A 24,144-nucleotide genomic window follows, 5' to 3' on the forward strand; every position below is an offset into this window, starting at 1 on the left:
TCACTCCCTGGGTGTGTGTATACATTCAACTTACATTAAACATACATTAAATAGTAACATCCTTGTTATCCAGTTTACATTTAACAAGTATAAATCTACCCTCCTTGACTTTAATTTCTGACATTAACTCAAAATTAACTGTATTTGGTTTCAAGATTGCAACTCCCCTTCTACCCATTTTGCAAGAAGAAAAGAAATTGTTCCTATATCCCATTTTCTTGAGTTTCTCGTGTTCAGGTGTGGATAAGTGAGTTTCCTGACAGAATAGTATGTCAACTTCTCTCCCATTTCATCTCTGCTATTACCTTACTTCTCTTGATGTCACTCCCCAGTCCGTGTACATTGAGACTGATGACCTTACTTCTCTTGATGGCACTCCCCAGTCCGTTTACATTGAGACTGATGACCTTACTTCTCTTGATGTCACTCCCCAGTCCGTTTACAGTGAGACTGATGACCTTACTTCTCTTGATGTCACTCCCCAGTCCGTTTACATTGAGACTTATTACCTTACTTCTCTTGATGTCACTCCCCAGTCTGTTTACATTGAGACTGATGACCTTACTTCTCTTGATGGCACTCCCCAGTCCGTTCACATTGAGACTGATGACCTTACTTCTCTTGATGTCACTCCCCAGTCCGTTTACATTGAGACTGATGACCTTACTTCTCTTGATGGCACTCCCCAGTCCGTTTACATTGAGACTGATGACCTTACTTCTCTTGATGTCACTCCCCAGTCCGTTTACATTGAGACTGATGACCTTACTTTCTTGATGTCACTCCCCAGTCCATTTACATTGAGACTGATGACCTTACTTCTCTTGATGTCACTCCCCAGTCCATTTACATTGAGACTGATGACCTTACTTCTCTTGATGGCACTCCCCAGTCCGTTTACATTGAGACTGATGATCTTACTTCTCTTGATGGCACTCCCCAGTCCATTTACATTGAGACTGATGACCTTACTTCTCTTGACGTCACTCCCCAGTCCGTTTACATTGAGACTGATGAACTTACTTCTCTTGATGTCACTCCCCAGTCCGTTTACATTGAGACTGATGACCTTACTTCTCTTGATGTCACTCCCCAGTCCGTTTACATTGAGACTGATGATCTTACTTCTCTTGATGGCACTCCCCAGTCCGTTTACAGTGAGACTGATGATCTTACTTCTCTTGATGGCACTCCCCAGTCTGTTTACATTGAGACTGATGACCTTACTTCTCTTGATGTCACTCCCCAGTCCGTTTACATTGAGACTGATGACCTTACTTCTCTTGATGTCACTCCCCAGTCCGTTTACATTGAGACTGATGACCTTACTTCTCTTGATGTCACTCCCCAGTCCGTTTACATTGAGACTGATGACCTTACTTCTCTTGACGTCACTCCCCAGTCCGTTTACATTGAGACTGATGACCTTACTTCTCTTGATGTCACTCCCCAGTCCGTTTACATTGAGACTGATGACCTTACTTCTCTTGATGGCACTCCCCAGTCCGTTTACAGTGAGACTGATGATCTTACTTCTCTTGATGGCACTCCCCAGTCTGTTTACATTGAGACTGATGACCTTACTTCTCTTGATGTCACTCCCCAGTCCGTTTACATTGAGACTGATGATCTTACTTCTCTTGATGTCACTCCCCAGTCCGTTTACATTGAGACTGATGATCTTACTTCTCTTGATGGCACTCCCCAGTCCGTTTACATTGAGACTGATGACCTTACTTCTCTTGATGGCACTCCCCAGTCCGTTTACATTGAGACTGATGACCTTACTTCTCTTGATGTCACTCCCCAGTCCGTTTACATTGAGACTGATGACCTTACTTCTCTTGATGGCACTCCCCAGTCCGTTTACATTGAGACTGATGACCTTACTTCTCTTGATGGCACTCCCCAGTCCGTTAACATTGAGACTGATGACCTTAAATTCCCCATGATGCATCGATATCAATAAGAAAACCTGTGCACCATATCTGCCTGCTTATCATGAACCTAAAAATGAACGAAAAATCAAGAACGATAATAAAGTAAACCAAAGTAGGAAAATACTTTGGTATCCCCAGTCCATGTCAGAGGACTGTCTCTTGCCTCCGGGGTTTGAGGGGACGATCCTGTCCGCAGGATGAGACCCTCGCTCAGATATGAAAATGCGTGCAGTCCAAACAAGACCTGGTGGAACTGAGAATAATGGCGCCTACTTTCTTGACGCATACACATCCGTTAATTACAAGTGAAACTATATTGGTCATGCTTGCATATCATGAATCCTATCCCCTTAATATGCCCTTCTGATGTCACTCCCCGTTGTCAATGTCATTAATCCTGAGCTAATATATATGTTATTAACGTGACGCTCCCTTAATGTGCTCATAAAGAACACATACTTTTGTCTACTCACCCTTGTTCAGCATTGGGGGAAAATAGTGGGAGATATTTTACCTATTGCAATGATGTAGCACCCAACGTCTTCACAGCTCGCGGTAACTATTAATTCTGTTAAATCCGATTCAGTGTCTTCCATCTTCCCGTTGGAAATGCCTGAGTCTCTCTCGGATGTGAACGTCCTCTCACCGAGATGGTTTCCCTCTTTCTCCATGACGCTGCTTGTCAACAGTGATCCATGGGAGAGCTCGAGTCTTTCCACTGGTGATGTCACCTTTCTCCATGACGCTGCTTGTCAACAGTGATCCATGGGAGAGCTCGAGTCTTTCCACTGGTGATGTCACCTTTCTCCTGGCGGTGTACTCCACTGGGAAGCCCCTTGACTTCAGGTCCTCAGCCGCCTCGTCTGCATGCTCCTATGTAACCGGGACATTTTCCAGAAATACCCACATTTTTGCCGGGTCTGGTGTTTGGAGACTGAATACCCTTCTCTTTGTGCTTTCTTAATGAGGGTGTATTCTTTCCTTCTGACCAGTATCTTCTCTTAGTCATGATCAAAGAACACTCGTTGGCCTTGGAAGTTAACAGGCTTTTTCCAGGTTGCAGGTAAGACTTTCTCTTTGACTGAGAATTTTAGGAACCGTACTACTATGGATCTTGGTGGGGCGCCACTGGGGGGTTTTGAGGCCAGAGCTCGGTGTGCTCTCTCGATTCCCAGGTCAGTGTCGTCTTCAAGTATGCCCTTGAATAGACCCTCCACGAATTTGGGCATAGAGTATTTTTATGCGCCCTCTACTACGTTTTAAAGTCTACTGTTGTTTCGACGTGAGAAACCTTTGAGTTCTGTCACTTTTGCCTGTAGTGCGTGTTGGCTTTTCAGTGACTGTTCAAGTATTTCCTTGACTGCTGAGTTCCATGTGTCCGTTTCCTCAATGCGCTGTTCTGCGTCCCCCATTCTTGTAGATATACTGTGAAGTTCTAATTTGTTTTCTTCAAGTTTCTGGTTAATGTCGTTCTTGAACTCATTTAGATATTTTCTTACATCTTCTCGAAGTACCACTCATAAGCCTGTGAGCGCCTCTCGCAATTCCTCCTTCATCACCTCATTTAAATGAAGGTTCTTTTGCTGCTGCTATCTTATTTGCGCTAGCATTAGCCATCTCGGGTTCATCGACGATTATATCTTCTGCTGTCTTGCTACGGGCTGTTGTTGTAGCTCCGCGACCTTTTCCTAATTTCCCCTTTTCCATTTTGCGTAAGTTATTATAATGCTCAGAGTAAATACTTGAATTTAGGGGGGGAAATACCCAACCGATGTGCAGTACGAAAAACTAGGCAGCCATTTCCCAAGTTAGGTCACCGGAAGCCCAGACGTTACAGTTCTGTGTGATGGTCGATGCAGATTGTTTTACTCTGTTTGTTTGGTCTGATTTTCAGACGTTACAGTTCTGTGTGATGGTCGATGCAGATTGTTTTACTCTGTTTGTTTGGTCTGATTTTCAGACGTTACAGTTCCGTGTGATGGTCGATGCAGATTGTTTTACTCTGTTTGTTTGGTCTGATTTTCAGACGTTACAGTTCCGTGTGATGGTCGATGCAGATTGTTTTACTCTGTTTGGTCTGATTTTCAGACGTTACAGTTCTGTGTGATGGTCGATGCAGATTGTTTTACTCTGTTTGTTTGGTCTGATTTTCAGACGTTACAGTTCCGTGTGATGGTCGATGCAGATTGTTTTACTCTGTTTGTTTGGTCTGATTTTCAGACGTTACAGTTCCGTGTGATGGTCGATGCAGATTGTTTTACTCTGTTTGTTTGGTCTGATTTTCAGACGTTACAGTTCCGTGTGATGGTCGATGCAGATTGTTTTACTCTGTTTGTTTGGTCTGATTTTCAGACGTTACAGTTCTGTGTGATGGTCGATGCAGATTGTTTTACTCTGTTTGTTTGGTCTGATTTTCAGACGTTACAGTTCCGTGTGATGGTCGATGCAGATTGTTTTACTCTGTTTGTTTGGTCTGATTTTCAGACGTTACAGTTCCGTGTGATGGTCGATGCAGATTGTTTTACTCAGTTTGTTTGGTCTGATTTTCAGACGTTACAGTTCCGTGTGATGGTCGATGCAGATTGTTTTACTCTGTTTGTTTGGTCTGATTTTCAGACGTTACAGTTCCGTGTGATGGTCGATGCAGATTGTTTTACTGTGTAAAGTGTGTTTTGTTTGGTCTGATTTTCCTCTACTGGGACTTTGAGATATGACTATTGAACTTCAGAATGTGCAATGTGTTCTATTGAAATATATAATATATTGAAGGTTGAATATCTTTTCTGAGAATTTCATGGAAGTGTGCTAATAATAGACATTCCAGTTGAGATATTTGTTTGTGAGATGGATTATATGGGCTTGTTGTTATTGTACTGTACTAAGATCAGTTACTGGCCCTTGGGAGACTGTGAAGGAAAAGCCTGGGGTTGAGTTGTGGTCAGTGGTTCTCCAGAGAGAAGGTCTTTAGCTCTCTTGGGTTTGGAAGAGAGCAGACGGGTTTGGCTGGGCCTTTACTATACAGGGACAAGAAGAGGCCAAGGCTAGCTGTTTTAAAGAGAGAGCAGTCATGGCCCTCCTCCTCCTCCTTCTTCCTCCTTCTCATCCTTTTCCTCCTCCTCCTTCCTCCTTAATCTCCCCCTCCTCAATCTTTCTCCTCCTCCTCCTCCTTCCTCCTCCTTCTCCTCCTGCTCCTACTCCTCTTTCTCATCCACCTCCTCAATCTTTCTCCTCCTCCTCTTCCTTCTTCTCCTCCTGCTCCTACTCCTCTTTCTCATCCACCTCCTCCTTCTCCTTCTCCCCCTCAATCGTTCTCCTCCTCCTCCTTCTTCCTCCTTCTCCCCCTCCTCAATCTTTCTCCTCCTCATTCTTCTCCTCCTGCTCCTACTCCTCCTGCTCCTACTCCTCTTTCTCATCCACCTCCTCCTTCTCCCCCTCCTCAATCTTTCTCCTCCTCATTCTTCTCCTCCTGCTCCTACTCCTCTTTCTCATCCACCTCCTCCTTCTCCTTCTCCCCCTCAGTCGTTCTCCTCCTCCTTCTTCCTCCTTCTCCTCCTGCTCCTACTCCTCTTTCTCATCTACCTCCTTCTCCTCCTCCTTCTTCTCCTCCTTCTCCTCCTCCTTCTTCACCTTCCCCTCCTTTGACTCCTCTCCCTCCCTCTCTAATGAGAGCCCTAGTAAAGCCACCCGCCAAGCTGCGCCCAGTGTGCTTACAGTGTGCTTACTCCACACACCCAAAGTTATTTAAAGAGATGACTTTCATTTGAGGGCTATAGTTACATTACTGCACGCATACTGTAGAGTAGTGTTGAATAACAGGAAGTTGATCTGGATCTCATACACTACTCACATAAACTATACACGGCTACCAATCACTGCAATATCCTAATGAGATGTTGGTTGTAAAACGGAAGAGTTGAACTGTAGTCTATAACTTTTATCCCCCACACCGTACAGCATAAATGTTTATTTGCTAGTGTAAGTCGACAGCCCTACCACCCAGGCTGAGTGACGCTTTTGGGAGCCTGCGTGTGTATCTGAGTCACAGTTAATACGGAGTCCAGGAGGAGAGGAGAAGGCACCATGCTGCATTATAAATGATGCTGAGTGCTCGTTAGAACAGTGTTGGGTTTCTCCATTCATTAATCATTAACGCTAGAATCCTTAGTTGCAACATCCATTTTTGGACTTATAAATTAATGATATACACTAAGTATACCAAGCATTAGGAGCACCTTCCTCCCCATACTCAACAGTTTGCCGTGTGTATCAAGAATGGTCCACCACCCAAAGGACATCCAGCCAACTTGACACAATTGTGGGAAGCATTCTAGCCCTACCCTCCCTCACTCCCTTTTGCCCTCAGAGTAGCCTCAATATGTCAGGGCATGGACTCCTGTAACACAGCCAGGGAGGAGAGGGCTGGAGGGGAACCACACACAAGGGGTACACCCTCCTTCTGACCCTGTGCACAGGCCCCTTTATATCCTCCTGTGAACATAACACCTGACCACTCGAAGGGGGTACACCTTATCCCAGCACACCCACCTGGTTACTGGCAGTACCACAACTAGCCAGCACTATGCTCATGTGTTCAAACAGTGTACTATAGCTACCAAACAGATCAAAAGTTTTATTTCATTAGCTACTTTCTCTGAGTTTGTAACTAACATCTGATGCTTTATTTATTTATATTTACAAATGTGGTATTGGTATGCTTTCTGTCTAGTGTTTTGGCACGTGTGCATTGAATTTATCGTTAGTGGACATTTATTAATTTGTCTTGTCCTTTCAGGACAATGGCGCTAGTTTAGCACATGGTTTTTGGATGGATGAGGCAGTAGTCCCCCTTGAGCAACTTTTACTATGTTATTGAAAACACATCTCTTTGATTCTCCCTCTGCATTAAATTGTAATGACCTTTAAATAAAGATAACTTTTTTTTTTATATATATAAGAAAAAAATGAGGCAGATATACAAGCTTTTTTCCTTAACATAAGCCATCTCTATCCCTACTTCTGCCTCTTTCCCTGTCACTTCTTATCTTGTCCAGCTATCGGCCAATCCTCCCTCTCTTTCTTCCATTCCTGTCTGTATCCCCATATAGAGAGCCAGCTACAGGGTGGATTGATGGTAGACGTCTGGTATCTTCTAACGCAATGGATGCCTATCTGATGCCCCCCCCCCCTGGTCTCAGCTGTCTAGCCCACACCATCTTCACTCTTTAATCATCATGCTGAATAACAGCATTATTATACTGAGGAGAACTTTAAAGCATCTGGTTGCAGTTTGTAGTCGGTGTGTGTGTGTGTGTGTGTGTGTGTGTGTGGTGTGTGTGTGTGTGTGTGTGTATGTGGTTGTGTGTGTGGGTGGGTGCGTGTGCGCTCGTGTGCGCCTGTGTTATTTTCTCTACTGGCCTTTTAAATTGGAGTGATCCGTCTGTAATTGGAGTGATCCATCTGTAATAGAAGTTATCCATCTGTAATTGGGAAAAGCCTGATCAATTGAGGATCCGATTCTTTTTTTTCTGGAGGCTGGGAATCAATGCGATATGTCTGCCGAAACATGTTTGAAACATGAAAAGCTGAGCCGAGTCTGAGGGGGTGAACCATAGGAATCAAATTCAATACCCAAAGGGCAATCAAATAAAAAAATACATGTGTATTACAATGCATAAACAATAAAGACATTTGTGTTAAAAGCACTAGTGGAATCCGTTGCATTACATACTGTACCTTTAGGTTGCATAAATCATTGGGAATGCATTCTAACACATACCGAACGCTGAGACCGAGTTGAACTCGGTTTCAGGGGGGAGTGACTGTGGTGAATAACAAGGAAGCATATTGAAATGATGCATTGAAATGAAAGTTCTTAACAGCATAGCTCTCCTCCAGCCCATAGAGGATCATGAAATCCCCTATTACGATCTCTCATCCCCTCCTCCCTCCTTCTCTCTTTAGCTTAACATAAACCACATGCAGGACGCTATGGGATCAACTTCAATACACGGTCGGGGGCCAGCGCTCTTCCATCGGGGGCTGATGTACTGTGATGGTGTGTGTGTGTGCGTGTGCGTATGTGTACGTGTGTGTGTGTACGTGTGTGTGTGCGTGCGTGCGTGCGTGTGTGTGTGTGTGTGTGTGTGTGTACGTGCGAGAGATCTGACAGAAGGGGGCCGCAAGGAGTGTGTTTAAGAGCCTGCGTATGTACATGTGTGTAGGTGCTTGTGTGTGAGCGTGCACGCGCGTGTTTTACGTGTTGTCATTTTCTAGAACAATCTTAGAGGGTAAAGTTCAGCTTAACGCTCACACCCTCTCTCCTTCCTCTGCTCTGATGTTGCTAGCGGTTAGAGCGTTGGGCCAGTAATCCAAAGGTCGCTGGTTTTAATACCCGAGCCGACGAGGTCAAAAATCTGTCGAGGTGCCCTTGAGCAAGGCACTTAACTCTCATTTGCTCCAGGGGTGCAGTACTACTATGGCTGACCCTGTAAAACAACACGTTTCACTGCACCTATTTATGTGACAACAAAACATTATTTGTATTCGTATCATTTTTTTGTGTGAACCCTCCCAGCCGTAAACACCACTCCCCCATCGCCCCACACACCCCCGACACACCCATCACCCAGGTCTTTGATGCAGCCGCGCTTTATGTTCAAGGTTGACTTCGAAATTGGACGTCTGTCCATGTCCTGATGTCCAATACCACTCCGACATGTCCAATGCCACTCCGACATGTCCAATGCCACTCCAACCTTGCTCGTCCTAATATTTATAGATTTCTTAATTGCATTCTTTTACTTTTAGATTTGTGTGTATTGTTGTGAATTGTTAGACACTACTGCACTGTTGGAGCCGGGAACACAGGCACTTCGCCACACCTGCAATAACATCCGCTAAATATGTGTGACCAATGAGATTTGATTTGATTTTGATTTGATTTGAAGACATCGGGAAATCCATTCAAAGATGGCTACTAGGGGCAACAGTAAGCGCCGATCAAGGAGGCTTGGGTGTAATCCCATGACTTTGGATCAGAAGGAGGTGTGTTCGAGCCCAGTGGTGGATTGAGTTTTTTTTCTTAACGCTATCCCACACCGTAACCCTTACCTTAACCATTCGGGATAACTCTAAACTTAGCTCTTCATTTTGAAATTTGAGGTTTGGAGAAATGGAACTATACAGAGCAGCAGGAACAACCCTGGATAAACGTCTAATTTCGCAGTGAGACTGTGAGAGCTTGTTGAGGAGGAGGAGGAGGAGGATGAGTAAATCCTGAAAAGGAAATTGAGCGGTTAAAGTCAATATTTGTGTTCTTCCCAAAAATAGCCCACTCTAGCCCCTTTAAGACCCATAATCCCGCAGGGCTTTCTGTCCCGTCCGACCCCTCCCCCACCTGCAGTCTGCAGCTACATCCTGTGGTCGGTGGTTGTGTGTGTGTCCTGTGGTGACAGTGTTGGTGGTGGTGAAGGAGAGTTTGGTGCCCCAACTGAGGGGGGGAGGAGGGGAGAACTCTGGATTGCACCCCACCCACCCAAAGTTAGGGGGTCTTTATGGAACACCATCAAGTGCCTTGTCGGGTGAATACCAGAGGCATTACAGCATGGGAGTGGCTGACCAATAGCATGTGTGTACTAGCTGTACATGTGTGGGAGAGAGAGAAAGTGTGTGTATGTGTGTGGGATGAATAATGTGTGCCCTAGCATGAGTGTGTGTGTGTGTGTGTGTTTTGTGTTTGCAATGTTTTCCGTGGAACCCCTTTTCAAAACACACTTGTGTCACTTTCCCCCGGCTCCATCTCATTCTCAGCCAACAATAACCGGTGAAAAAACATCCATCCACTGCCAAGGGAGTATCTGTTTCCCATTTCTTTCTCCTCTTCTTTCCTCCAATACATTTTAATAAGATGAGACCAGGGGGGAGTGCCCTACGGGCCCTGGCCAAAAGTAGTGCCCTAGAAAGTGAATAGGGTGCCATTTGGGAAGCAATCCACATCACTGAGAGGAGAGGAAAACTCGGACACCTCATAAGGTTTCTGTTCTGTACCCAGTTTTTCATATATTCAACATATATTGTACAGTGGGGCAAAAAAGTATTTAGTCAGCCACCAATTGTGCAAGTTCTCCCACTTAAAAAGATGTGAGAGGCCTGTAATTTTGATCATAGGTACACTTCAACTATGACAGACAAAATTAGAAAAAAAATCCCCAAAATCACATTGTAGGATTTTTAATGAATTTATTTGCAAATTATGGTGGAAAATACGTATTTGGTCACCTACAAACAAGCAAGATTTCTGGCTCTCACAGACCTGTAACTTCTTCTTTAAGAGGCTCCTCTGTCCTCCACTCGTTACCTGTATTAATGGCACCTGTTTGAACTTGTTATCAGTATAAAAGACTTCTGTCCACAACCTCAAACAGTCACACTCCAAACTCCGCTATGGCCAAGACCAAAGAGCTGTCAAAGGACACCAGAAACAAAATTGTAGACCTGCACCAGGCTGGGAAGACTGAATCTGCAATAGGTAAGCAGCTTGGTTTGAAGAAATCAACTGTGGGAGCAATTATTAGGAAATGGAAGACATACAAGACCACTGATAATCTCCCTCGATCTGGGGCTCCACGCAAGATCTCACCCCGTGGGGTCAAAATGATCACAAGAACGGTGAGCAAAAATCCCAGAACCACACGGGGGGACCTAGTGAATGACCTGCAGAGAGCTGGGACCAAAGTAACAAAGCCTACCATCAGTAACACACTACGCCACCAGGGACTCAAATCCTGCAGTGCCAGACATGTCCCCCTACTTAAGCCAGTACATGTCCAGGCCCGTCTGAAGTTTGCTAGAGAGCATTTGGATGATCCAGAAGAAGATTGGGAGAATGTCATATGGTCAGATGAAACCAAAATATAACTTTTTGGTAAAAACTCAACTCGTCGTGTTTGGAGGACAAAGAATGCTGAGTTGCATCCAAAGAACACCATACCTACTGTGAAGCATGGGGGTGGAAACATCATGCTTTGGGCCTGTTTTTCTGCAAAGGGACCAGGACGACTGATCCGTGTAAACGAAAGAATGAATGGGGTCATGTAACGTGAGATTTTGAGTAAAAACCTCCTTCCATCAGCAAGGGCATTGAAGATGAAACGTGGCTGGGTCTTTCAGCATGACAATGATCCCAAACACACCGCCCGGGCAACGAAGGAGTGGCTTCGTAAGAAGCATTTCAAGGTCCTGGAGTGGCCTAGCCAGTCTCCAGATCTCAACCCCATAGAAAATCTTTGGAGGGAGTTGAAAGTCCGTGTTGCCCAGCAACAGCCCCAAAACATCACTGCTCTAGAGGAGATCTGCATGGAGGAATGGGCCAAAATACCAGCAACAGTGTGTGAAAACCTTGTGAAGACTTACAGAAAACGTTTGACCTCTGTCATTGCCAACAAAGGGTATAAAACAAAGTATTGAGATAAACTTTTTTTATTGACCAAATACTTATTTTCCACCATAATTTGCAAATAAATTCATAAAAAATCCTACAATATGATTTTGGGGATTTTTTTCTCATTTTTTCTGTCATAGTTGAAGTGTACCTATGATGAAAATGACAGGCCTCTCTCATCTTTTTAAGTGGGAGAACTTGCACAATTGGTGGCTGACTAAATACTTTTTTGCCCCACTGAATATGCCATGTGTTTATATACAAGTATATGTACATAGTTGCTTCTGTCCCTGGTTCCCAGCCTGCTTGGTCAAATCCTCCCTTATGGATTATTGCTGTAGTACAGATTAAAAGGAAGGAACCGTTCACAATTATAAGGTCGTATTGAACCCTAAAATACTTCCCCATGGCAAGCCAGTGTTTTTCTTTTGGAATCCTTCACTTTAGTGAGATAAAATGGGGTTTGTGTGATCTTTGAACCAGCCAGTGGGTTGTAGTTGAAGTGGCCTCTGGCTCGGGTTGGGATGTGTTTGGTTATATGTTAGAAGAAAAGACTTGACTCTGCTTCACCTCAGACACACTTGGACAGCATCGTCGAAGTCTATTGTAAACACGTTATAGTTTCAGTGACATGCTTTACTCATTTTTTGTTTTGTTAACACTGCATTTTATTTGACAGTGATTCCCCCTTGTGTTTCCTCTTTATAGACGAACTGCGCCCTCTGTCGTCACAGTTTAATGGGGGACCTCTGCTGGCCCTGCCTGGGCCCCTACACCCCCTGCCTCCCCTCTCCACCTCTCCCACCACCGACTCCCCCCTTGCCCCCTCCGTGTGTCCCATGCTGACCTCCCCCACCCTCACCCCTCCTCCTCTGCTCCCCCAATCCTCTGACTCTCCCCTGGCTTTCGGCACCACCAACGCAGACCAGAGTGGTGGTCCAGTGGCCCCTGTTGCTCCCGGGGCCCCGGCCGGCCCAGAGACTGAGGAGGACAAAGCTAAGAAACTCCTCTACTGTTCACTCTGCAAAGTAGCCGTCAACTCCCTTTCACAACTGGAGGCTCACAACAAAGGTACGTGAATGTACGTATGGACAGTGACCATCTTCAGGTTACTAATCTCGGAGGGGACACTTGGCAGTCCTCTGAATAGTCAGTATTTAATGGAGAATTCCTTACCAAAAGACCTGGGCTAAAATAGTGTTTATTTTCTGTCAAATACTTTGAGAGCTTGAGATTTAGCCTGTGTGGATTGCCAGATGAAAAAAAAAAAAGATTTCGACTCAGATCGGATCTCCTCTACCCATCTGCCCGGCCTGCGTCACCCTCATCAACACGGCCATTTTCATTTTATCCAGCACTTAGGGAAAATAAAACCCAAAAGGGGTAAGCGTTTCAAGTTCAAACACAGATGAGGGTGCTTCTACAACAAAAGTATCTTGATGACCAAATAAATCAAAGGCGCTAGACTCTAGCCAAGCATATAACCTCTTCAACCAAAAGCTTCCTTCCCAAAATGGTTTTACTGTCGTGTCTGATCCAACATGCCCCGAGTAGCATATTTCTCCTCTTCTTCCTTCCTGTTTCTACACGTCCTCTATCACCCAGCCAGCGCAGGCCTACACAGTCCAGTGACAGAGCAAATACGCCTTGATAATAATTCTCTGAAAGGTATTGAGTCTCCCACTCAAACATTCATGATGTATCTTGTGATACTGGAAGCGGATGCAGTAGAAAGCTGTTCTCTGTTAGCCCAGGCATTCAGCCTGAATAGGACGCCGAGAAAGTCCTGTTAATGCTGGTTAGATGAGGCCCTCTTAGTGCTTCACCACTGGAGGAGTTTCTTTAAGCCTGTAAAACCACAAAGCTGTTATGAATCCAGACCTGGATTCAAATAGTATTTGTTTCCTCTCAACTCCATTCGGCCTCAAACCTTCCACTCAGTCTCAGTGGCTTTGTTTTTATAACCCGGGGAAGCAGTTAACTGGCCCTCACTCCCTCTGTGTTCTGATTCATGTCACACACACACACACACACGCACGCGCATGCGCACACACACACACACACACACACACACGCGCACACGCACACACGTCCCTACATATCACCATTACCACGCCACAGCAGTAAGGCAGTGTTGTTAAGGGAATAAGAATAGCCTTGGACCACCAGTCAGCCAGACATGATAATACACATCAATGAACAGCTTAATGTAGATTAAGTGTCCACCAATGGAAAAATGATCACTGATATCATTAGAGTAACCTCTGGAAGGCTTTTTGTAATAGATGTTTGATTGATCCCCAGGGGCAGGACACAGTGATGAAGGAATGAGATAAGATTGCTAGTTGATCGTGTAACAGAGGGCTCCCTCTCATCTCTTCTTACAGTATGCATGTGCACTCAAGCACTAATTAAGTACGTACATGCAAACTCCCACAAAGATCACTTACGCTACACAGACAGATATTAAACCAAAACAGAGAGAAACGAAGACACTCAGACGTGTGTGTGTGACAGCGACAGTGCCTGCAGTTCAATCTGGGCAGAGTAGCAGCCCAAATCAACACACAATCTGGAAGCAATATTGTCTCTTTCCCCAAATAACGTTAGAGTCCACAGACAGAGAGACAGACAGTTCGGCTCGCGGTGCGACGAACATCACAGACAGAGAGACTGACAGTGTGGCTCGCGGTGCGACGAACATCACAGACAGAGAGACAGACAGCGTGGCTCGCGGTGCGACGAACATCACAGACAGAGAGACCGACAGTGTGGCTCGCGGTGCGACGAACATCACAGACAGAGAGACAGACAGACAGTGTGGCTCGCGGTGCGACGAACATCACAGACAGAGAGACAGATAGTGTGGCTCGCGGTGCGACAAACATCACAGACCGAGAGACAGGTAGTGTGGCTCGCGGTGCGACGAACATCACAGACAGAGAGACAGACATCATCACAGACAAAGAGACAGACAGTGTGGCTCGCGGTGCGACGAACATCACAGACAAAGAGACAGACAGTGTGGCTAGCGTTGCGACGAACATCACAGACAAAGAGACAGACAGTGTGGCTCGCGGTGCGACGAACATCACAGACAGAGAGACAGACAGTGTGGCTCGCGGTGCGACGAACATCACAGACAGAGAGACAGACAGTGTGGCTAGCGGTGCGACGAACATCAAATCAAATGTCAGATACACATGGTTAGCAGATGTTAATGCGAGTGTAGCGAAATGCTTGTGCTTCTATTTCCGACAATGCAGTAATAAACAACGAGTAATCTAACTAACAATTCCAAAACCACTACCTTATACACACAAGTGTAAAGGGGTAAAGAATATGTACATAAAGATATATGAATGAGTGACGGTACAGAGCGTCATAGGCAAGATGCAGTAGATGGTATCGTGTACTGAGAGTATGAGAGTATGAGATGAGTAATGTAGGGTGTGTAAACAAAGTGGCATAGTTTAAAGTGGCTAGTGATACATGTATTACATAAAGATGCAGTAGATGGTATAGAGTACAGTATATACATATGAGATGAGTAATGTAGGGTATGTAAATATTATATTAAGTAGCATTGTTTAAAGTGGCTAGTGATATATACATTATACAATATACATTACATACAGAGAGGAGCGATCAAGGTTATGGATGGATGTGTATCCAACCGTAACCATACGTTCACACAATGGTTTCCTTTCTGTGTTTTTGTCTTTGTCTATTTTCATGTTTAGAAACTTCTCCTGTCTGTTTGCGTAGTACATTAGTTAATTGTAAACATGAGTCAAGCTCGGCTCGCAGAGCACAAGTGAAAAACACCCCGAGGGGGTTTGTCCATTGTCGGCCCAGAATAGAACAAAGGCAGTAACAAAAGTGCACATTTTTGTCCACACGTGAAACCAGTCACTCCAGACATTGCTCCCCCCCCCTCCCCCCACGACCTCCTCCACTCCCCATGTTCTCCTGCTGTAACCTCTAACTCACTTCTCAAAGCTCAAAGATTGATCGAACAAGTTAAAGTCTGTGCCCCAAATGGCACCCTTTCCCTTATATAGTGCTCCACTTTTGACCAGGGCCCATAGGGAATAGGGTGCCATTTGGGATGCACATAAACCCTTCAGTCAGACAGAGTGCAACCAGACTGCTTGGTGGTTTGGGATTGGGGGAGGACAGCGGGGGAGGAAGGAGTGGAGGCAGGGGTGGCAGAGGGAAGGACATGACTGGAATTTTTCAGGCAAGAGCAAAACATGCAATTAATTATAGGAACTATTTTGGCACAACGTCGTCAGTGCTGTCTGTCTGTGTATTCCTAACCATTCAAAAAATGTGAACACTCATATTTCTGCTCATGAGAGGCAGCTCACAGAACATACTTCACCATGCTCTTCCATTCTTTCAAGACCTAAAGCTACGCACGAGTCGACTTCAATTTATAGATGTTGTTCTAGACAGTTGACCCCTGTAAGACATTATTACAACCACCCATATGACCTCTCAGTCAAGCTAACCCGAACCCAGAACATTGAATTAGCTACCCTAAGAAAACAGAGAGATCTAAAGATGTGTTTCTGTTCGGTGCCAACGTCAACGCTCTGACAATGCAGAGATCCTGAAAAACACCATCTTATGTTACGTCCAAGAGTAACACTTCTGTAGACGACCAGCGTTACCTTATCACTGTGGCCCTCTAGTGGCGAATATATTACACTACACCTCCCAGTCCCACTCCACTAACTGAACGTGTGCTGAGTTCGAGATGATGATCCGCTCCAGAGAGTCCATTAGGCCAGCTCTCTCGTTGTCATATTCTCCTTCACCATATGCTGTTCTGTGGTATGAGGGAAAGGATTCCAGGTTTACAATGGGTGATGAGCTCTAGCAATTGAGATGGGGTTAGCATGAGCCACATAAGAGTTCAGCATAGCGTACATGTTAGTGTTCTTGGGGGTGATGTCATCCTGAACTGAAGACTTATTTTTGTGTCTTGACCAATCCCTTTGTGGGATTGTTAGACACCATTTTCTTTAAGTCAATTAAAGAAAGTGTGTGTGTGTGTGTGTGTGTGTGTGTGTGTGTGTGTGTGTGTGTGTGCGTGCGCGTGTGTGTGTGTGTGTATGTAGGTACCAAACACAAAACTATCCTGGAGGCTCGCAGTGGGCTGGGTCCCATTAAGGCGTACCCTCGACTGGGCCCCAAACTCCCAGGGGAGCTGGGAGGGGGGCCGCTGGACCCCAACACTCAGGAACGCACCTTCCACTGTGAGATTTGCAACGTGCGGGTCAACTCTGAACTGCAGCTCAAGCAGGTGAGAGTGATGGAAAGAAAGGGGGGGGCGGCATCATACTGTATCTTTTCTTTCCTCTTAATCTCCTAACTAGAGACTACTGGTTTTGTTTACCTATCATTTGTACCTTATATATTGCAGTTAGGCTCCTTAGTCCAGAGCTCAGCTAGTTCAAATTCGCTAAACCCTTCCTTGTAAGCTCCACCATTACCCTGATTATACCTATTCAGATCTGCAACCGTTGAAGGGTTAGGGAGTTAGGGAGTAGATTGGGACCGGCTGTTAGAGAATTCAAGAGGTCAGAGTTCAACTCTACCTGTCTGTCTGGCTGGCTGCTGTCTAACACTGTACCCTGTCTTTCTCTCGCTCTCTCTCCTAATCTCTCCCCCTCTCTCTTTCTCTCTCGCTCTCTCTCCTAATCTCTCCCCCTCTCTCTTTCCCTCTCGCTCTCTCTCCTAATCTCTCCCCCTCTCTCTTTCTCTCTCGCTCTCTCTCCTAATCTCTCCCCCTCTCTCTCTCTTTCTCTCTCGCTCTCTCTACTAATCTCTCCCCCTCTCTCTTTCCCTCTCGCTCTCTCGCCCTGCAGCACATATCTAGTCGAAGGCACCGGGACGGAGTGGCAGGGAAACCCAACCCACTCCTCAGCCGACACAAGAAGCACAGGGGGGCTGACCTCACGGTAACTTTTCACCTAGATCAGATTATCGTGCCAGGGCTAGATCAGATTATTGTGCCCGGGCTAGATCAGATTATCGTGCCAGGGCTAGATCAGATTAACGTGCCAGGGCTAGATCAGATTATCGTGCCAGGGCTAGATCAGATTATCGTGCCAGGGCTAGATCAGATTATCGTGCCAGGGCTAGATCAGATTATCAGGGCTAGATCCAGGGCTAGATCTGATTAACGTGCCAGGGCTAGATCAGATTATCGTGCCAGGGCTAGATCAGATTAACGTGCCAGGGCTAGATCAGATTATCGTGCCAGGGCTAGATCAGATTAACAATCGTTGCGTTTGACTGGATCAGCCTGATTAAGGCTGGGTAGTAATTTGGGACGCGAGGGGGATGGTAGATCATTGATTCTGTAAAGTAGATTCAGAGGAGGCTGCTGGGGGGAGCTGTAGGAGGACGGGCTCACTGTAATGGCTGGAATGGACTCAATTGAATGGTACCAAACAAATAAAGACAACGCGTTTGTCTCCGTTCCATTCATTCCATTCCAGCCATTACAATGAGCCCGTCCTCCTACAGCTCCTCCCAGCAGCCTCCTCTGAGTAGATTCCTTACCAAAGCGCTGAAGATCCATTTTGTAGCTGGCTGGAAACATAGTTTGAGTAGAAACCTCTGTGTTGTGAGATCAAAGTGGTTCAAACTGAAATGTAATTTCTATATTTGTTCCCCTGAATCCCTTGTGTCCACCTTCTGCCACTTAAACGTTGTATCCGTCTCTCCCTCCCTCTTTCTCCCTCGCTCTCTGCCTCTCTCTCCCCTCAGTCCTCTCTGACCTTCTCTAAGGATCTCTCCAAATGTTTGGGCGCTGGGCTCTTGCCCAGTCCCCTGGCGGTTGCCGCAGCGATGGCCGCCGCCGCTTCCTCAAACCACCAATTGGCTCAGCTTCGCGCCGCAGCGTCTTCCGTCCACCACCCCTCGCATCACCACCACCACCACCTATTACAGGGCCCGCCTCTCAGCCACGCCATCCTAAGACCCGCCCCCGGACCCATGCGTACCTCCCACGGGCCAATCCTCTTCTCTCCTTACTGACTCCACCCCCCTCCACCTCGGCCAGTCAGGAGCAGCCACTCCAAAAGCACACTGTGAAGAAAATAATCAAAATAAACGACAAACAGCAATTGATAGGTTAAACAAATCATCAGTGAACAAATCAAAACGTAAAAAACATCTAGAGGAGTAGAAAAGAAAGGGAAGAGGGCACCCTGACCTGAAACTCTCCCTCCATCTCATAGACTTGTGACTGCGAGTGATCGACTGATGGAGAGAGAGAGCGAGAGAGAGAGAGAGAGAGCGATAGGAGGAGCGATACACAGTATGCATTGGATAGACTCCCCTGTTCGTCTCTCACCTCCCCACCTCCCTCTCCCCCACACACTGTGAGATCCATCACTGCATACAGCGATAGAACAAACTGATGAGACTGATCGCGCACACACACACACACACACACACACACACACACACACACACACACACACACACACACACACGCACACACCCCTCCACTGCAGCTAACTATTCCAGTGCAGTATGCGCTGGGCCACACTATAAGTATGTATGGTTTCCTCATCATTCTTTAACGTGCACTTAGTCTACTATTCACCTCCACCTCTTCCTATGCACCTCCAAACCAAGAGAATATTGTTACTATAGTATGCCAGTACAGTAGGCTAGCTGCTTTTCAGTGGTCTTCTTCTTCGCTATTATAAACGTGTGTAGCCATGTATAAGTATAGCAATATTCCACAATACTGTACATTTCTCCTCCCGCTCTCGGGGGCACAAACGAAACAGGCAACCTTGTTCCCCATTTGTGGGTGACCCCTAGGCTCTCTTCCTATTGGTGGACCTATAGGTCCTTGTTAGAGTATTACTGTGGGTGACAACAGGATTGGGATGGTCACGTCTTGATGTGGGACGCGTGGGGGCGGGGCAGAGGAGAGAAGAGAACAGGACTGTAAAGGTGATTGTGAAAAAAAGGGTTCTTTGGCTGTACCCGTAGAAGAACCCTTTGAAGAACCCTTTTTTGGTTCCACGTAGAACACTTTCCACAGAGGGTTCTACATGGAACCCAAAAGAGTTCCTCTAGAACCAAAAAGGGTTCTCCTAATGGGGACAGAGTGTAGGGTGATTATGGGGGAGAGAGGGGTAAGAGAGGAGAAAGGGAGCAGGACTCTAGGGTACTTTGTGGCAGGGCTAGGTGAGAGGACGACCAGCGTGGGTCACTGGATATCTCGACCCAGGGGCACTGTGGAGGAGGCGGAGACACGCTGTCGTTTGAAAATAGATTGTAACAACAAAGATGGCTGCAGGGGGGGGGGAGTGTGTCAACCACCATAACGATCACAGCTAAACCTCTCCACAGGATAGGAGAGCGCGAGAACAGAGAGAGGAGCTAGAGCAGAGGAGGCGTGCATTGGTTCATACTGCCCCTTTAACACAGTAACCTGGAACCTTGCCATATACTCTAACTGGTATTCTAGCATCTACTACTCAGTGAGACCGCAATGTGAGTCTTAGTCCTCAAAGTACAACCACACGAGAGTCTGTTCTCGTGTGCGTTTGTGTGTGTCCCCGAGAGCGTGCGGAGAGAATGATTTGTGTATCTGTGATAAAGCACAGGGTTCCGGATTCCATCCACCTATGCAACCCCCCATATGAACTCCATACAGTGTTGGTGGTGTGACCAGTGTACAGTATCTCTACGTAGAGTATCTCCCTGTATGTCTCCCTGTCCTTCTCTCTGTTTGGGGCCCCTGTAGTTCTGGGGTCCAGAAGGGTCAGGGTCTTCTCTTATGCATCACTGGATCACCCCCCCCTCTCTCTCTCATCCTCTTCCATCCGGAGGGTTGGTTTAAGGCTACATAAGGGCAACAACGGGACCGCAAACTTCCAAACGATCTCTACCAGATCCCCCGAGAGAGACAAAGAGCGAGAGCGGCACAGCGAGATGGAGCGAGAGCGAGATGGAGCGAGAGCGAGATGGAGCGAGAGCGAGATGGAGCGAGAGCGAGATGGAGCGAGAGCGAGAGGAGGGCGAGAGAGAGAGAGAGAGAGAGAAGACACTGAACTTAAGTGACAACCACCCCGGAGCACTAGCACAGCAAGGTCACACGTAGTGTATTTAGGACAGGCCTGGGAGACCCTGCCCAGCCCTCTTTCTTTTGGACTTCCACGCCTTCCTGTCTTTAAACGGAAAGCCATGCTATGTGTATTATTTCACCGTGACTGATCAGTGTTTTGTTCTGTTGTGTTTTGGGTTGGTTGGTTCATTTCCATAGTTACCTACACAATTATAGTGACGTGCTAATAATAATAAATACAACAATTCTATTTAGGAGGGAATGGTTGGAGACTGGTGGAAGTGAGACGGGTGGAATATTTAGGAGTTGCTAAGATACCGGATGCAGAGACTGAGACTGTGCTGTCCACCTACAGTAGGCTACCTGAACTGAGAATTAGACGAAGAGAAGCCTGCCCTGCTGAACACTGTTGTAGCACTGGGCCGTGTTCACGGCGGCCTCAAAACGGAGGAAAACTAGCCGAGACGGAGCTGAACAGGGCGGTACTACCTGAACTCGTCCAATAAGAAACGCCAGGCGTTCGTTTTCTGTTGCAAAAAGTGCCCTAAATGAACACCACCCCAAACGGAGATGTACACTGCCCTTCCAGCGAGAAGCAATGTGTTCTAATGTCTTACCTTTTGATCGGAGAGTTAACTTGTTGTTGTTAAGCGTAAACAATGTGTTGTACACTACAGGGTAATGTACAGTGAACTCTGGGTCCTAGATGTGCTTAAATGCATTTTTGTCCTGGTCAGGTCACATGGTCGAGTCACATAGTAAAACTCAACCATAGTAAAAAGACATGTAAAACTCCTGGTCCTATGAATGGGAAACGTGCCTGATAATAGGCCTTTTATGTTCGTCCACAGAGGAGGTGGCCTGCAGAGGGTACAGTAGAGAAGCCCAATACTAAATGGACCCCTAGACCCTATGCACTTGCAGCGATCTCAGCAGATTGGACACAACAATGCCATCTAGTCAATCAGTCGGCCAGATTGCGCTACTACCATATTGCGTATCGAATCATCTTAAGATTTCTTCAAGTGCATAGGTTGAAGGGTCTAGAGGTCGATTTGGGACAGGGCCGGAAGAAGGACAATAAAGAAGCGGTTTAGGGAAGGGCCATTAATATTAGAGGGGTCTAATCCAACGGTAAATATGGCTGTGGTCCAATTCTCTGACCTACCCAAGTGTGCAATCCTACACCCACCCTCGTGGATTTAAAATTGACTGGTGTAAGGAACATGGCGTAAATCATGCTTGCAAAAATCCAATGCTTTTAAATAAGGGGGTGTGAACAAGTGTACACTTATGGGTGAAAGAGAGATAATTGGAAAGCAGCCAATCTCTGCTTGGGGAACGGCACGTACACGCCAGGTAGCTGGCATTAAAGTTGATCTGACAAGATGTTTTAATTTAGTTTGGACTTTTTGTGTTTTTGTTGCGTTGTGTTCCATTTTCGTGTGTGAGAAATAAGGTTGAGTATTGAGTAATAAATCCTGATATGACAGAATACATGATTATATCAATGCCATTATGTAAGAGCTGACTCAGTCAGTTTATCCACCAATGTGCTCTTTTGGTTAACTTGATCTTAATCCTGATCTTAAACTTGATCTTGACTTGGTGGAGATTATTTCATTTGTAGTGAAGTTAAAAAGTGTACTTGGAGTAGTGCTCTTGTTCATGTTGGTGTGTAATCATTATGTCTGCGTCCCAAATGGTACACTAAGCCCATAGCGCTCTGGTCAAAAGTAATGCACTATATAGGGAATAGGGTGCCATTTCAGATGCACCCTGTGTAATATTGTGTGTGTTGAGACCTGCTCTCCCCACTCTCCACCAATCAGAGACCAGAGAAGCCATGGCTGGAACAGAAGTTGCCTATCACGATATACAGGAGACAAACCTTGACCCAGGCAGGGTGGCCGACCACAATAGAGGAGACAAACCTTAACCCGCCCACGCAGGCACAGACGTTAAGCGATTGTTTCTTGATATAAGGTTGACGAAGCATCAAACATTATTAACAACCATGACCCAACCGATCAGTTCAAAGGGTTTGATTCTGTCACTGTTAGATCCATGAAGTTGAAATTCACATCTATGTTCATATCGTAGTCACCTCAAATGGTACGTACATCCTCATGTAATTATTCAATACTGTTGAACATATTTTCTGAACAGGTGTCCTGGTAGCTGTGTGTAGGCTCTTAGCCTTATTCCATCCTTATTAATCACCAGAGGCAGAGAATGCTGCCCAAATGGCGCCCTTATTCACTATGTACTGCCCTGGTCAAAAGTAGTGCACTTTATAGGGAATAGGGTGCCATTTGGAAAACATCCAGAGAACGATAAAGATGGAGACACTTTGGTGAAACCGTGTCTTGCCAATAAAGTACTTTTTTTGAATTTCATTGTCAGAGGGGACAAGTAAGAGTTTGTATGTCGAATTGTAGCAATACCCAACTCATACTGGCTACTCTTGTTTATTGCAATAATAAATAATAATAAAAAAAATGAACCAATAAAATACATATGTGAGTAAAATATTATAAATGTAATTTTAAACAAAAAAATGTACTTTACGAAAATGCTATTGGTGTCTGTCGAGAGAAACGAATGGTGAAAAAAAAAAGAAAATCAATGTCAATAAATCAATAAACTGAAGAAGGAAACCTCCGCAGCTTCCTTGTGTGAGTCAAAGCCGTCCCCGAGTTCAAAAGACACAAGGCTCCACCTTAACTTGAACTGTTTCAATAGCAAATACTCCGCGGGAGATTACATACCTTTGGGCCAGGGTCAAACGTATTGCAATATATAGGACAGACACAGTATATCAGGCACGATATACAATGAATGTCACCACACGTAATTGACCAGCTCACCAGCACTGTCATTATATCCTTAATGCATGTCGGCTCCGCTATTTCACCGTCAATAGAGCCGTATGTTTAGATATAAATAAATATATGTCTCTGATCATCACATCAGATATCAAATGATGAAATTCTAGAAGCCACAATTCCTATGGATTCTGGAATGGCGAAACAGTCTATCTAGTCTAGAGCAGTACTTTCTGTCGCTGAATGTCCCAGCATTCTCAGAATGGATGGCTTCATTTTCATTAGATATTTTTTATTTAACTAGGCAGGTCAGTTAAGAACAAATTCTTATTTACAATGGCGGCCTACCAAAAGGCAAAAGGTCCTCCTGCTGGGATTGAAAAAAAAATTATAATAAAAAAAAGTATATATAAATATATATATATATAAATATATATAAATATAGGACAAAACACGCATCATGACAAGAGAGACAACACTATATAAAGAAAGACTTAAGACAACAGCATAGCATGGCAGCAACACATGACAACACAGCATGGTAGCAACACAACATGGTAGCAACGCAACATGGTAGCAGCACAAAACATGGTACAAACATTATTGGGCACAGACAACAGCACGAAGGGCAAGAAGGTAGAGATAACAATACATCACGTAAAGCAGTCACAACTGTCAGTAAGTGTCCATGATTGAGCCTTAGAATGAAGAGATTGAGGTAAAACTATCGAGTTTGAGTGTTTGTTGCAGCTCGTTCCAGTGCCTAGCTGCAGCGAACCGAAAAGACAGGGTTGTGTGTGCGTTAGGGACCTTTAACAGAATGTGACT

The 24,144-nt window shown here is 45.5% G+C and overlaps 1 protein-coding gene across 3 annotated transcripts in view; it reads left to right on the forward strand.

Annotated features, from left to right (window-relative positions):
• znf385a (zinc finger protein 385A) overlaps positions 1-23,152 on the forward strand; it is a 116,844-nt gene extending 93,692 nt beyond the window's left edge. For all 3 annotated transcript variants that reach the window (XM_042303654.1, XM_042303655.1, XM_042303656.1), the window contains 4 exons: positions 12,088-12,450; positions 16,509-16,693; positions 17,259-17,351; positions 18,166-23,152. In XM_042303654.1, the coding sequence (XP_042159588.1) occupies positions 12,088-12,450; positions 16,509-16,693; positions 17,259-17,351; positions 18,166-18,435 (911 nt within the window). In that variant the 3' untranslated portion in view covers positions 18,436-23,152. The remainder of the gene's footprint in view (positions 1-12,087; positions 12,451-16,508; positions 16,694-17,258; positions 17,352-18,165) is intronic.
• Positions 23,153-24,144: the final 992 nt, after the last annotated feature.

The sequence above is a fragment of the Oncorhynchus tshawytscha genome, linkage group LG22 (genome assembly GCF_018296145.1).
Source record: "Oncorhynchus tshawytscha isolate Ot180627B linkage group LG22, Otsh_v2.0, whole genome shotgun sequence".
Taxonomy (NCBI): Eukaryota; Metazoa; Chordata; class Actinopteri; order Salmoniformes; family Salmonidae; genus Oncorhynchus; species Oncorhynchus tshawytscha.